The following is a 12,497-nucleotide window of genomic DNA, read 5'->3' on the forward strand; positions in this document are numbered from 1 at the left end:
GAAATGCAGTGATGATTGCTGAGTAATATTATGTTGATGTTGTCCAGTGTTAAGTCTCTATCATGTGATGAGATGATACTATATATTAGGGGTCAACTGATAGTATTTTTATTAGGACTGATACTGATTATTAGTAGTTAATGAGACTGTAAACCGATATTTAGAACTGATATGTATTTACAATAAAATTGAAAATTTTAATGTCAATATTTAGAATTTGGAATAATAACTAACTCCAACACAATCTTTTGTCAGAATTCCTTTTTTATTCAATAAGTCAAGTGAATTTTTTTTTTTTAAAAAAAAGCTCCCTGAGGTTTTATAAAATAAAAGTTCCTACCATGCTGAGACTTTCTTTGCACTTTTTTTTTATTAATTAATTTTATCAGTGATCATTAAAGTGAAATGCTGAGACAGATAATCTGCAAAGTGCCAAATATCAGACCCAATCATTGGCAGGGCCGATAATCTGTTGACCCCTTGAATATATGGTTGCAAATTTAGCATGAGTGACAAGCTAGGCCACATATATTGGCATGCACCAGGACCTATTGTAACTACCTTTCACCACTGATTACTGCAAACACAAGCCAGGCATAGACAGCAAATGGCCCATTATATTTTCCTTTGAGGATGAAAGCACAGTAAACTCAATAGCAAAACTGATCTTATCAATACCCTTTTAGCATGCCATTTACCAAGCTCCACTCCCCTCAGCATTTTTGCCTCTCCATCTTCCACTGATCAAGATGGACTATATTTAGGTTGCTGCTCTCTAGAGAGCCTATCTGGGCCGTGATCCCAAGTTGTGCTGTCCTGCTCAATGTTGTTCTTTTTTTACCCTGACAGGCTCTCAGCAGTTGGTCTTTATCTGTGTGGTTTTGAGTGATGCTGCAGTTTCAGATTCTCACACCGTGTCCTCAGATGAACACAACTTTAAAAAAACACCTAAAAGCAATGTTACAAAAACTGAGCAACCACAATGACCCATCAACATTACAGTTGAATAGTAATTTTCATGTCTCCTCTCTTGCAGTGGCTCATGCGCAGGACACACACCACCACTCCACAGAGAAACCCCTGATTCAGTGCTACAAGTGCGGGCAGCCATGTAAGGGCGAGGTGCTGCGGGTGCAGAACAAGCACTTCCACCTCAAGTGCTTCACCTGTAAAGGTATTGGCAGTTTTGTTATTAAATATTGTTGTGAATTGGTTTCACTTGTATTTACTGCTTATGATTTGGCTCTGCTTTACTGCAAGTGAGACATCCTTAATATTATGATCAGAAAAGAGCGCTTTTTTGGTAAATAAGTTATGTGTTTACGATTTTAAAATGAGTCCTCAGACAGTTTATTTTTTCTGAATTGGAGATAATAATAATAATAATGTGGGTGTTGTGTGAAAATTGGCAGCTAAGGTGTGAAGTTTTAAAATTCATAGCTAATTTCTGCCTGTCACAATAGTAGGACATTTGCCTCTTTTCATTCAGTACATTCTGCCTAATGCTGACTATAGCTGTGTTTTATGAAATATGATTCTCTCCAGCGATGTAGTATGATAGATCACAAGTATAGAAGAGTCATTTGTTAGTGACCCTTAGGTAAAAAAACAACACAAGACAAACAAAAAAATTGGATCTGAGCACTAAATCTGAATTGAGCACTTACGCTGTGTTCACACCAGAGCGAAAATGCAACGAGTGTGACCAGCTATTTTATCAAATCATCATTGAAGTGTTACTCAAATGCAAATTAAAGTAGTTACATCGTGACAGACTTGTGTGAAGCTGATATGTGCCACAAAGCATCCCAACACAACGTCATCTGGAGTTTGTATTTGGTCATTAAAATATCTTTGCTATATCTTATCAACGTCTGAGCCCCATCCCTGTGTGAACCATAGTGCACATAGCGCTAGCATAGTGTCAGCTAACTAAGCTAAACATCACAGTACCACAGCTAGAAAACAAAATCACATGATTTAGCTTTTCAGATTTTTTAGATTTGCACATAGACATGTATATAAAAGACAGAAAACACTGTGCAGGAGAGGTGAGAAGCCAAAAATGGCTTTCGAGAATCCTCCCCCAATAAATAACTATAATCATTCATTTAAAAAAAAGATAAAGACAAATATTGACTAACTGATCAAAATTTCAAGACTAAACAGTAAGACAGAGTTGATAAAAAAGTACAAATGACATAAAGCTTTTATTTACAAAGTGGAATGGATTACAAATCAGTTAATCAATGAAGTGCTAAGAGCCTTTGCAAATTAGAGTCTTTTTCAGATGTTTTCAAAAAATGATAATAAAGTCGACTGTAGATGATAGTGATTGCTTGATGCCTCACCACGTTATTGGAGCGGTGAAAAAAGTTTAGGCCATCTCAACTTTGATTTGTTCGGCAGTGACAAGTGTCAGTTTGTAACTTGATTTCACCTGCTCACATTCAAAAGTGACTCGTAGCCTGTTGCGGTGTGGCTTGCAGTGTTTTTCCACGACTGTCCCTAAAAGCATCCCAGTTGGATAGCAGCAGTCCCTAAAGGCCACAGCATCCTTTTCCATCCTCCTCCAACGAGGAAGATACAAGGTGGCATGAGTCATCTTCATTTCTCAGACCTACATACTTCAATTAAAATACCTTCTAGACTGCTATGACAAGTGACAGTGCAAATCCTTCTGGTTTAGCCTCAATACTGATGGATCCCTGACATGATTACGATGGAGCTGCCCACTGCCGACAAAGCAGTCTCACTCTTGTGGGCTGAACCTGCCCCGTAGAAGCCCTCACTTAATCTGTGACTGGAGCACTGTTATAGAGTTAGCTTAGTTCACCAAGAGCCCAGAATAACACAAGCAAACACTGAGATTAGTACCTAATTCTGTCCTTTACAAGTGGATATACATACCCTGAGAGAGTCACTGGTACTAAAAGTGTACATGTGGGTGTCTTTCTTTGTGCACACGAGTTGGTGGTTTCCAAAGAACACACAGGGACTGCTTTAATAGCTAAAAGACACACTGTCCAGTCCTCACTCTAAATTTATGTGCGGCTGTGAGTCTCCAACTTGCACGACTAATAATATTGTACTAGTCAGGCGAGGTCGCGTCAGGTTGACTGAGCTTATCAATTGTCATATCCTCTTTGCAAACCAATCCCAAACATCTGCTTTTTTGCAGGCGATTATCTCATTCCATGATATGCACAACCAAAACTTTTCAATTTCACTTTCATTTCAATTTCATAAGTTGACCCTCTTAAGTTTCCATTTAATGTAATGGCATGCATCTGTCCAAAAGCCAAGGTGGTTGGACATCACATTCAAAGGCCACCAAATCTCCACTGCTGGTCTTCTCTTGACTCTCATAGCTTACAAGCTAATCTCATCGCCCGTGAGCCTTAATGCAATTAAATCTGATTCTCTCCCTCACTCGCTCCCATTCATCCCCAGGACTTAGCGTGGCTCCTTGCATAAGAATGATTAGGTGCAGTCATCTCAAACATCAAAATATTTTCCCTCTTAGCTGTGGCATTTCCCAAAGGCTATTAAATTCCCAGGCTCACTCTGTGGTGCTGAGATGGCGGACTGCACGGCTCATGTGATCATTATGTGGTTGAAATACTGTACATGCAGACACGCCTTACGTCTGAATCACAATCAAATGTGTGGCGTTAGCACACCATACAGTATGCAGCTAGTGAGTCTTGATAAATGGGGAAAATCTAGGAAAAATCAATAGCAAGCGAAGACTATTATTAATGTCTTTAGCTTTTTTGGTGAGGCCAATGACTGATGCCCCTTAATTATTTTTTTTGAAGGGGTAATGTAAGCTTTTTGGAATATAATACAATCATATGATTTATCATGGAAACATAATGTGGCATGGAAAATAAGTGGTTATTTTATGTCAAATCAGACATCAAAGGCAGCATATTATCAAAACTGCAATGTTGAAGCTTGGGAGAGCATGGATTTTTCAGTGTGGGTCTGCCTGTTTGATCTTTGGTCTAGTCTGAAATATATCAACAACTTTTTGATGAATTGGCATGATGTTTTGTGCTAATGTTTATGGTTCCCGGAAGATAATTCCTAACAACACTGAAGATCCCCTGACTTTTCTCCTGGTGCCACCAATAGTTGAGACATTTGTGTTTTTGAGCGAAATGGCTCAACTATTGGAAAGATTGTCATGAACTTTGACACAAGTATGTTTAATAATGGACCAGCCAAAAAGTGAAAAGCCAGTGAGTGTCTTTGCTTGATTATCATGAAAACTAATATCATATTCTACACCACGCGGATGGACGTAAAGCGTTATCAGATGAGTTAAACGAAATAAACGGTATAACATAAAATGAATATAGACTTTTTTTTTCTGTCAGATGATATATTTCGTCATATCGCACAGCCCTACCCCTTAGATGTATCTCTTATGTGAGAACCTATTGCCAAGCACTGATTTAATGTCTTTATATTTGCGGCCAATCTCAAAATAAAATTCTATGAACCTCTCTTATGGTTTTGTGCGCTCCATTGTTGTGGCAGTTTCCATGATGTCAAACTGACCTGGAAGTACACTGACCCAAATGAAAACGTTTTGCAAATGTTTTTTCCTTCGATGTAATAAATCTTTCATATGGCTTGTAGTAATACCCAGAAACAGCCTCACGCCAGCACTAAAATACCTCTAAACTCTCAGTTGTTCCCTTAATTGCTATTTCTGCCTGTGCCAGCCTTTCATGTTTGTGTAGATGACAAGGTTATATTTGAATGATAGGAAGCTTGTTGGAGGCCGACAGTGAAGTTTGAAGTATTCAGAGCCAGTTATCTTCAGAAGCAGATCAAGGCCATTTCCTGGGCTAGACAATCGTAGAATTGTTGTTGCACTGAATGCTCTACCTCCACACTGACAATGAAAAGACCTTGCAGTGGTAGTGATGATTAATCAACGTGAGCCCTCAATACAGATTTCCTTGAAACCCCTTGAAAAGAAGAAGTCTTTTTTTTTTTTTTTTTTTTAATGGGACTGAGCGCTTATGAAAGTTTTTAACGTTATGCCTCACACTGTAACACACACAGCTGTTAAAATGTATTTTTCAGCATCCATTTCATGCATTTAGTGGGTCTCACAGGATTACACACACTAGCAAGTCTTAACAAAGCCATTGATGCGTGGAGGAGCTGGGTGGCTTGGTGGTCGGCTGCTTGATGTGTTATATGGGCAGAGCACTAAATGACCTGGGAGTGCCAATGTGTGTGTCCCATGCAGTGTGCGGCTGTGACCTTGCCCAGGGGGGCTTCTTCATGAAGAATGGAGAGTATCTTTGCACGCTGGACTACCAACGCATGCACGGCACCCGCTGTAATGGCTGCGGGGACTTTGTGGAGGGGGAAGTGGTCACTGCCTTGGGAAAGACCTACCACCCTGCCTGCTTCGTCTGCACAATCTGCAAGTAAGACTAATTTTACATTAGCTGAGTTCTTACTCTCATGTATGTCTGCACAGCTTTCCAATGCAGTAATAATGGAATTCTGCTCATTAATCATGTAAAGTGACAAAGTCAAAGATAGCAGGTATTCTAGTAGACAGTTTACAGTATGCTGTGTCACGTCTGCATCATCTGACTAAACGGCCTCCTGAGGCGCAGTGTTGACACACATCCACATCACCAGGTCCTGTCATCTTAAGCCCCATCAGACAGTCTGCAAGCCACAGCTAATAAACTCCTACACTTACCACGAGGGGACACAGCTCATGTCTTGTTTACCGATTGTTCATGCCACCCCTCTTTCAGACGACCGTTCCCCGCCGGGGACAGAGTGACCTTCAACGGGAAGGACTGCTTGTGTCAGTACTGTGTCGAGCCCATGTCTCCAGGACCAAAGGACATCATAGGCTCCAGCAGTAAGTCGCCATCGTCTAAAACACACACAGGTTTAATGCACAGGAAGGCATGTGCTTTCACATGATGCTATTTTTGCGTCCACACAGAGTCTGGAAGTTTCCAGTCGGACTCAAAGTGGATTAACAAAAGGAAATAAAAAAGTTTTAGAAAAACAAAAGTCTAGAAAATTGAGCTTTCAGGTATGATTCATGCACGGCATTTAATATAGCCGTTGACCAGTCATTTCAGCTGTGATATTTGTGCTGTGAAGAATAATTTTCAGGTTTACATCAGTCATCTGGCCCACACGTTATTAGCATAAATTTAATTGAACAAAAATGTATTTAAAATATGGAATTGAGAACACTGACCCCTTCACAAGCAGCAGCCTTTTGGTGATGTCATTTATAACAAACTTGTGCTGTGCTACTAGACATTGGTCAAACCAGTAAAACTTTACATTCAGGTCTAGTGGAGATCCAGAAGTTTCCAGACTCAAAATGTCAGGCTGAATTTGGGACAAATATGTATAAAATGAGGTGCAATACACCAAGAACATCTTCATTTCATGAAATGACATTGATTAAATTAATAGTTTGACATGCTGGGTGAAATCAACATGCATTCTTTTTAAGTCTTAGCAAAGAAGGGTGCAATGTCTGTACGGTAAGCAACTTTGCATTTCCTAGGATAGCAAAGGCATGGCCCGCCTTACTCTCCCTAAGACTATTTGAAGCCTAGATTTTGGCATTTTGGCCGTCGTCATCTTTGTTTTTTGGAATGAGAAGGTACAACATTTGGACCATGGATGTATTTAGAGACTTGGATACAGTGTTGAAGGTGGGGCAACGTTCATGCCTATGAAAGTTACTCAGTGTTGCATGATGCCAAAAAAGTTTAACGGCAAACATGGGTAATCGGTGTCGCCTACAGAGCAAATGCACCGGAGACTTCTGCTGGCCATGGCGGCTACTTCTGCTTTAGCACTCTTTTAACTTAACTAGAAATATAATTGTCAATCTTGTGGCTCTTTTAGACTTTTCAAAATGTTAGACCAAATGGATCAAATTCTGATTGTAAAATTAATCATTTTATTGTGGTTGTGATGCTCAAAAAATGTATTTACTGATTTACAAACATCTGTTTCGCCATCTAAGTCTGTGGGAAAAAGCCCTTTTGGGCCAAAAGGCATCATGTGACGGATGTAATTCCACGGTTTTGCCATTCCAAAAATTCAAAGCCTGGCATACTCCTGGGAGCCTGATTTTAACCTCGGTGCCTATGGGGATTGACTTGCTTTTGGAGTCAGCCTCAAGTGGCCATTTGATGAACTGCAGTTTTTGGCACTTTTGGCCTGTGTTTCAGTCCTGGAGGTTGCTGCTCAGGTAAAGGTTGAATCTCAAATCAACACCGGTTGACTTATCTTAGCAAACCAGCAGCTTACTGATTTTAAACTTTGGTTTTTGTATAGATTAAACAAACAAGATATGACTTTTTAGATGGTTAACATTGGAGATGCTGGGAGGCAGATTTTGGTAAAGCTGGCCTAGCTGTTTCTTACTGTTTCCTGTAGTCGCTAAGCTACACTACGTTAAGAGTCTGCTGGCTGTAGCTTCATCTTGAACAGACGTATGAAAGTGGTAATATTCTTCTACTCAGCAAGAAAGCAAATATTTCTCAAAAGGTTAAACTATACCATTAAGAGGAAGTAAAAGTTGGTAGTTGGTATTACTCAACAGTTCTATATGAGTAAAAATACAGAATTTAAGGAGCTCTCCTGGAGACTGAATGATGTTCGGGTATCATTCACTCTCTCCTCTTCTGTGGAAACGCAGCCTAGTGTTGGTTCAGCCTTGTTCCTTTATGAATAACACCAAGACAGGCCTTGCTAAATAATGCATGGCCATGCATTTCCTCTGCTCTGGAACAGCAACCCTCAAACCCCTCCTCTCCCAACTCCTCTCATCCTCCCTCTTTCTCTTTCCTCTCGTCCTCTTCCTGTTCCTCCTCTCTCTCTCTCTTTCTCTCACCCCCACTGGTGTCTCTGTTAGCGTTTGAAGAGCTTTTAGACAAGGTCACCTATAAATAAGGCATGCTGATTCTCCTCACGTCATCATCGCAACCTCGTTATGCCTTACGTAGTTATCGTCCCCTGTGGTTGCAGTGGGCTCTGTGTTGCTTTCATCCTCTATTCATTAAAGACGAGATGACAGGAAGATTGTTCGTTTAGAAACCAACCTCTTGCACTTTTAGAGCCTCGGGATCCCACTTGGATATGGATGGAGCTTTTAGAGCCATGGTAAGAGAGATGTGGATGATAGAAAGAGGCAGCTGTCAGAACATTGCCGGTTACGCTCTATCACCATCTAGTGTTTTGGGTCAGAACTGACAAGATGTTTCACTCTTTGCGTGCTATAATTTGCGTTTGTTAATATTGTGAGCCCATTAAAGGCTGTGTTTTTACACGAAACAAACCTTCAAGCAAGCATTATTTTATTTTTTAACTCTCGAGGTATTTTCTTGATTTGTTTTGTATTTTTGTTGTAGTTTTGCTTGTGTGTTTAAGCTACGTTTGCTTTTTGCAGATTGTGCAGGATGTGGTCGAGACATTAAGAACGGACAGGCTCTCCTAGCACTGGACAAACAGTGGCATCTGGGCTGCTTTAAGTGTAAGGCCTGCAGCAAAGTGCTGACCGGGGAGTACATCAGCAAGTAAGTACCTCATATCCACTGTAATTACAGGCTACTTGCTCAGATTCAGGCCTGCATAAGATTCACTCACACAATATGATATTTCACTTTAAAGTTCCTGCTGTTCAGATTTTGTCTGTTTCCTCTCAGGGATGGCGCCCCCTACTGTGAGAAGGACTACCAGATCCATTTTGGAGTTCAGTGCGAGGCGTGTCATCAGTTCATCACAGGGAAAGTGCTAGAGGTAAAACACACATCACACCTTTTCAGCTTAACATCCATCTGATTGGCTCTCCAGTGTAGACAGTTGTCTCTCTGTGCAGCCTGATGTGGACTTTATAATATGCTTTTTAATATTGTACCTGGATTTTATATGAATCCCGCCTAAGGTAAGATTAAAAATGTATCTACTGTAATTGTAGTTCTTAAATAACCCTTAAGCGAAAGTATTTGTTTCCTAAGAATTCTTTTAAAGTTTACCTCAAGTTAGAAATTATTATACAGAAATAAGTTCACAGTTTGAGAGTTGCTTGTAACGTTTAAATTCTGCTTCCCGCACCGACAGCAGAGGACGTTGCACCAGGGTGGAATTGTGAAATGTAGTTTCGCTAATCTCCAGTGTAATCTCTTCGTCACCAAGCCAAATAGACTCTTGACATGACTGTATTCATCTAAAAGATTAATTCTTAGCAGATTTTTAGGGTATTTCCAACTCCTGCCTAAATACACGTGCTTCATACAAGCGTGCTTTCCCACAAATTATATAAATATTACATAAAACACCTAATATGAGCTGACATTTAGAAAGTGATCAGTATTCATTAATGCTGTATGTCATGCAGATGTTATGAAACTCTCGATTAAACGTTATTAACGTAGTCTGAGCCGAGTTTATGTAAAACCTCTATGCTCTCTGTGGTCTCTTGAACTAGTGTTGCATGGCCTGTCTGTTCTGCAGACACTGATCCAATCAGACACTGAGTTATGTGTCATTTAATGGTATGAAAATGTCACTGCTAGGCAGCCAGCCGGGCTTACAGTAATCCAGCACTAAGGCAGGCCTTTATGACAATAGGAAAAGGCCTCGGCATGCCACCCCTGAGCTGCTGCCAATGGATCAGTGGGGCCAAAGCCATAGCAGTCTGTCTGATAGTTTAATCACTGACCCAAGACCCAGGTCAAATACCATGTAGCCATCGGTGGGTTTGCATACTGTCTGCTCCTCTGGGAGTGCAATGTGAATGGCTGATTAATGCAAGGGTAATAAATGCAGCTATTAAACACCAAGAGAAATTGGGAGAGCATTTAATGGCGCACTACCCATATAGCATAAGTACCTTCATTATTCCCAAGAGAAAGATTCTGTTTTACGTGAGGAGAGTGTTGGGTAGGAGGTGCTGTGAAGTGTGTGCTATAGCCACTCTGTAAAATGCAAAAATGCAAATATTAGTCAGTGGCTTCATATCTGTGAGTGGCCACTTGCCAGCTGAAATGTTACTGAGGGTTGTTATACAGCAGGAAAAAATTCATTTGGGTATTTATCACCCCCCGGTCAAAGTCACACAGGCTTTATAATGGTGCTCTCTGCATGCAAAGTGCCACATCGATGTAGATGGAAATTCAGGCGCTCTCAGCGTCAGATCATTTTTATTGAGTTGCATTATGAAGGTTATCACAAAGAGGTACATTTAGATAGAGATGGCAGGTGGTCTGTGTCAAACAGGCAGATGTCAGGGTGGTCATATTCAAAAAACAATATTAAATTTCCTACTGTAAGAGCACTAAACTGTGCAGAACGGTTTCAGAGAAACATACAGTGGTATTCAGTCCCTTTAGTTAAGTAAAGGTACTAATACCACACTGTGAAAATACTCTGCTACAACTAAAAGTCCTGCATTGAAAATGTTACTTAAACGTAAGTAAGTTTAATCAGTAAAGGTACTTTAAGTATTAAAAGTAAAAATATCCAACACAGAGGAATAAAAAAAGACAAAAAAAATAGTTTTTAAAATCTTCCCCTAAAATTTCAAAACACAAACTCAAAATTATATATATAAAAAAGAAAAACATCCATATATCATTTCTAAAAAAGACCAAAACAAACAACACCCAAACCCCCTGGAAATTATTAGAAATAAATAGAAAGAAAACACTACCAAACCTGAAAATTATTAGAATAGAATAGATTGAAAAAACACCACCAAAGACAAAAAACAGAAAAACACTCTCTACACCTCAAAATTATTATTTGAATTAATAAAAAAGAAACAGAATGACCTAAATGTCTATCAAAATAGTTGCCCGTTTATTTTCTGACAGTCAGCTAATTAAAAAATCAACTACTAATTTCAGCTTGTATAAACTTTTTGGCAATTTATTTTAAATATTGTGAATTAAAAAAATATAATATTTCCTTCTGAAATGCAGTACAGTAAAAGTAAAAGCTGGCATGAAATAAAATGCTCAAGTAAAGTGCAGGTACCTCAAATCTGTACTTAAGTATAGTACTTCAGTAAATGTACTAAGTTACATCCCACCACTGGGAACATTTTTACTAACAGCTGCCCAGTGCCACAGTCTCATCAACAGTTGTTCTTGAAGGGAGAGAGAGAGAGAGAGCAGTAACACAGGATCTGATGAAACCAGTCGCAGCACTAACAGGATTCGGGTGTTAAGGGAAAGAAGCGTAGCTGAGAGCAGGTAGAGTGCCGGGTTTATTTCCTGGAAGTCGCAGCTCACTCACTTTACCACAGGCGTCATTGATCTTCATGTTCCTCTGATGTCAAGTCTGTTTTGTGTGCGCTCTGTTTTCCAGGCAGGAGATAAGCACTACCACCCCAGCTGTGCGAGATGCAGCAGGTGCAATCAGATGTTCACAGAAGGGGAAGAGATGTATCTGCAAGGTGAGAGAGCAGACCTGCCTGCATTCTCAATGTCACAGAGAAACTTTGTGGCTCCACTTGTGGTTGTTTTTAACGAAAACTGAAGAATTGCATGCTCATCTGTAGGCTGTATGGGGATTGTTTCGGGAGTGTTTGTCTCCACTCAGTTATGTAGATTTTCTTTAATTTATCAACGAAAGAATGAAAGTTACTGCACAAGGTCAGTAACATTTCCGTCACAGACCTTCATCACGCATTCCCTCAACAATATTAAACCTTTGTACTAGAGGAACTCATATATTATAATGAAAAGATGAAAAATCACTGAAGTGAATCAAACAAAAAACTAAAATAATAAATAAATAAATAAATGATAATAACTGAAAATAATAATTCAAAACTAGTACTGGACTGGCAATATAAATAAGTGATTTTATTATTATTATTATTTTTTTTTAAATCAGTTATTGATGGTGCAAATGTCTTTTGTGAATGTGTTTTTGATTTTATGATTTTACTTTTTTTGATTACCTGTTGCAGACTGTGGCCTTTGTATAAAGATGATAAAGATGTCATATTGTAAGTTTGATGCTGGATGAATGTCTGTGACCGAAATGTTGCATTTTCAGTACACCTAGTGCTGACATTATGCAGGAATTTAAATGGTCATTTGCATAATTCAATTTTTCCTATGTACTGTGTACCAGGTGTGCATTAGGCAGCCTTTGATTAAGTCCATCAATAATCCATGTAATAACCCATTAGTCACACATCTGTTTGTATTTCCATAATCTGGTTATTAATAGCAGCAATGTGTCTCAGGTTATTTCAAAATACTTTTTGGTCTCATTAAGTCATATATGCAAATAAACCAAACATTTCAACAGTTTGAATATTATTTATTTCCATATGTGGCTAAATGTATTTCATCTCTGTCTTCCTCCTCAGGATCAACAGTGTGGCATCCCGGCTGCAAGAACACCACCAGAACAGAGGAGAGACACAGGGAGCGGGTAGGAATTTGGACGTCACCGAT

At 39.4% G+C, this 12,497-nt stretch overlaps 1 protein-coding gene across 8 annotated transcripts in view; it reads left to right on the top strand.

The window, feature by feature from the left end:
• LOC121943084 (actin-binding LIM protein 1-like) overlaps positions 1–12,497 on the top strand; it is a 54,742-nt gene that overhangs the window by 26,398 nt on the left and 15,847 nt on the right. For all 8 annotated transcript variants that reach the window (XM_042486470.1, XM_042486469.1, XM_042486466.1 and 5 more), the window contains 7 exons: positions 1,037–1,174; positions 5,273–5,456; positions 5,799–5,908; positions 8,474–8,600; positions 8,730–8,823; positions 11,395–11,482; positions 12,410–12,474. In XM_042486470.1, the coding sequence (XP_042342404.1) occupies positions 1,037–1,174; positions 5,273–5,456; positions 5,799–5,908; positions 8,474–8,600; positions 8,730–8,823; positions 11,395–11,482; positions 12,410–12,474 (806 nt within the window). The remainder of the gene's footprint in view (positions 1–1,036; positions 1,175–5,272; positions 5,457–5,798; positions 5,909–8,473; positions 8,601–8,729; positions 8,824–11,394; positions 11,483–12,409; positions 12,475–12,497) is intronic.

Source organism: Plectropomus leopardus, chromosome 5, assembly GCF_008729295.1.
Source record: "Plectropomus leopardus isolate mb chromosome 5, YSFRI_Pleo_2.0, whole genome shotgun sequence".
NCBI classification, from domain to species: Eukaryota; Metazoa; Chordata; class Actinopteri; order Perciformes; family Serranidae; genus Plectropomus; species Plectropomus leopardus.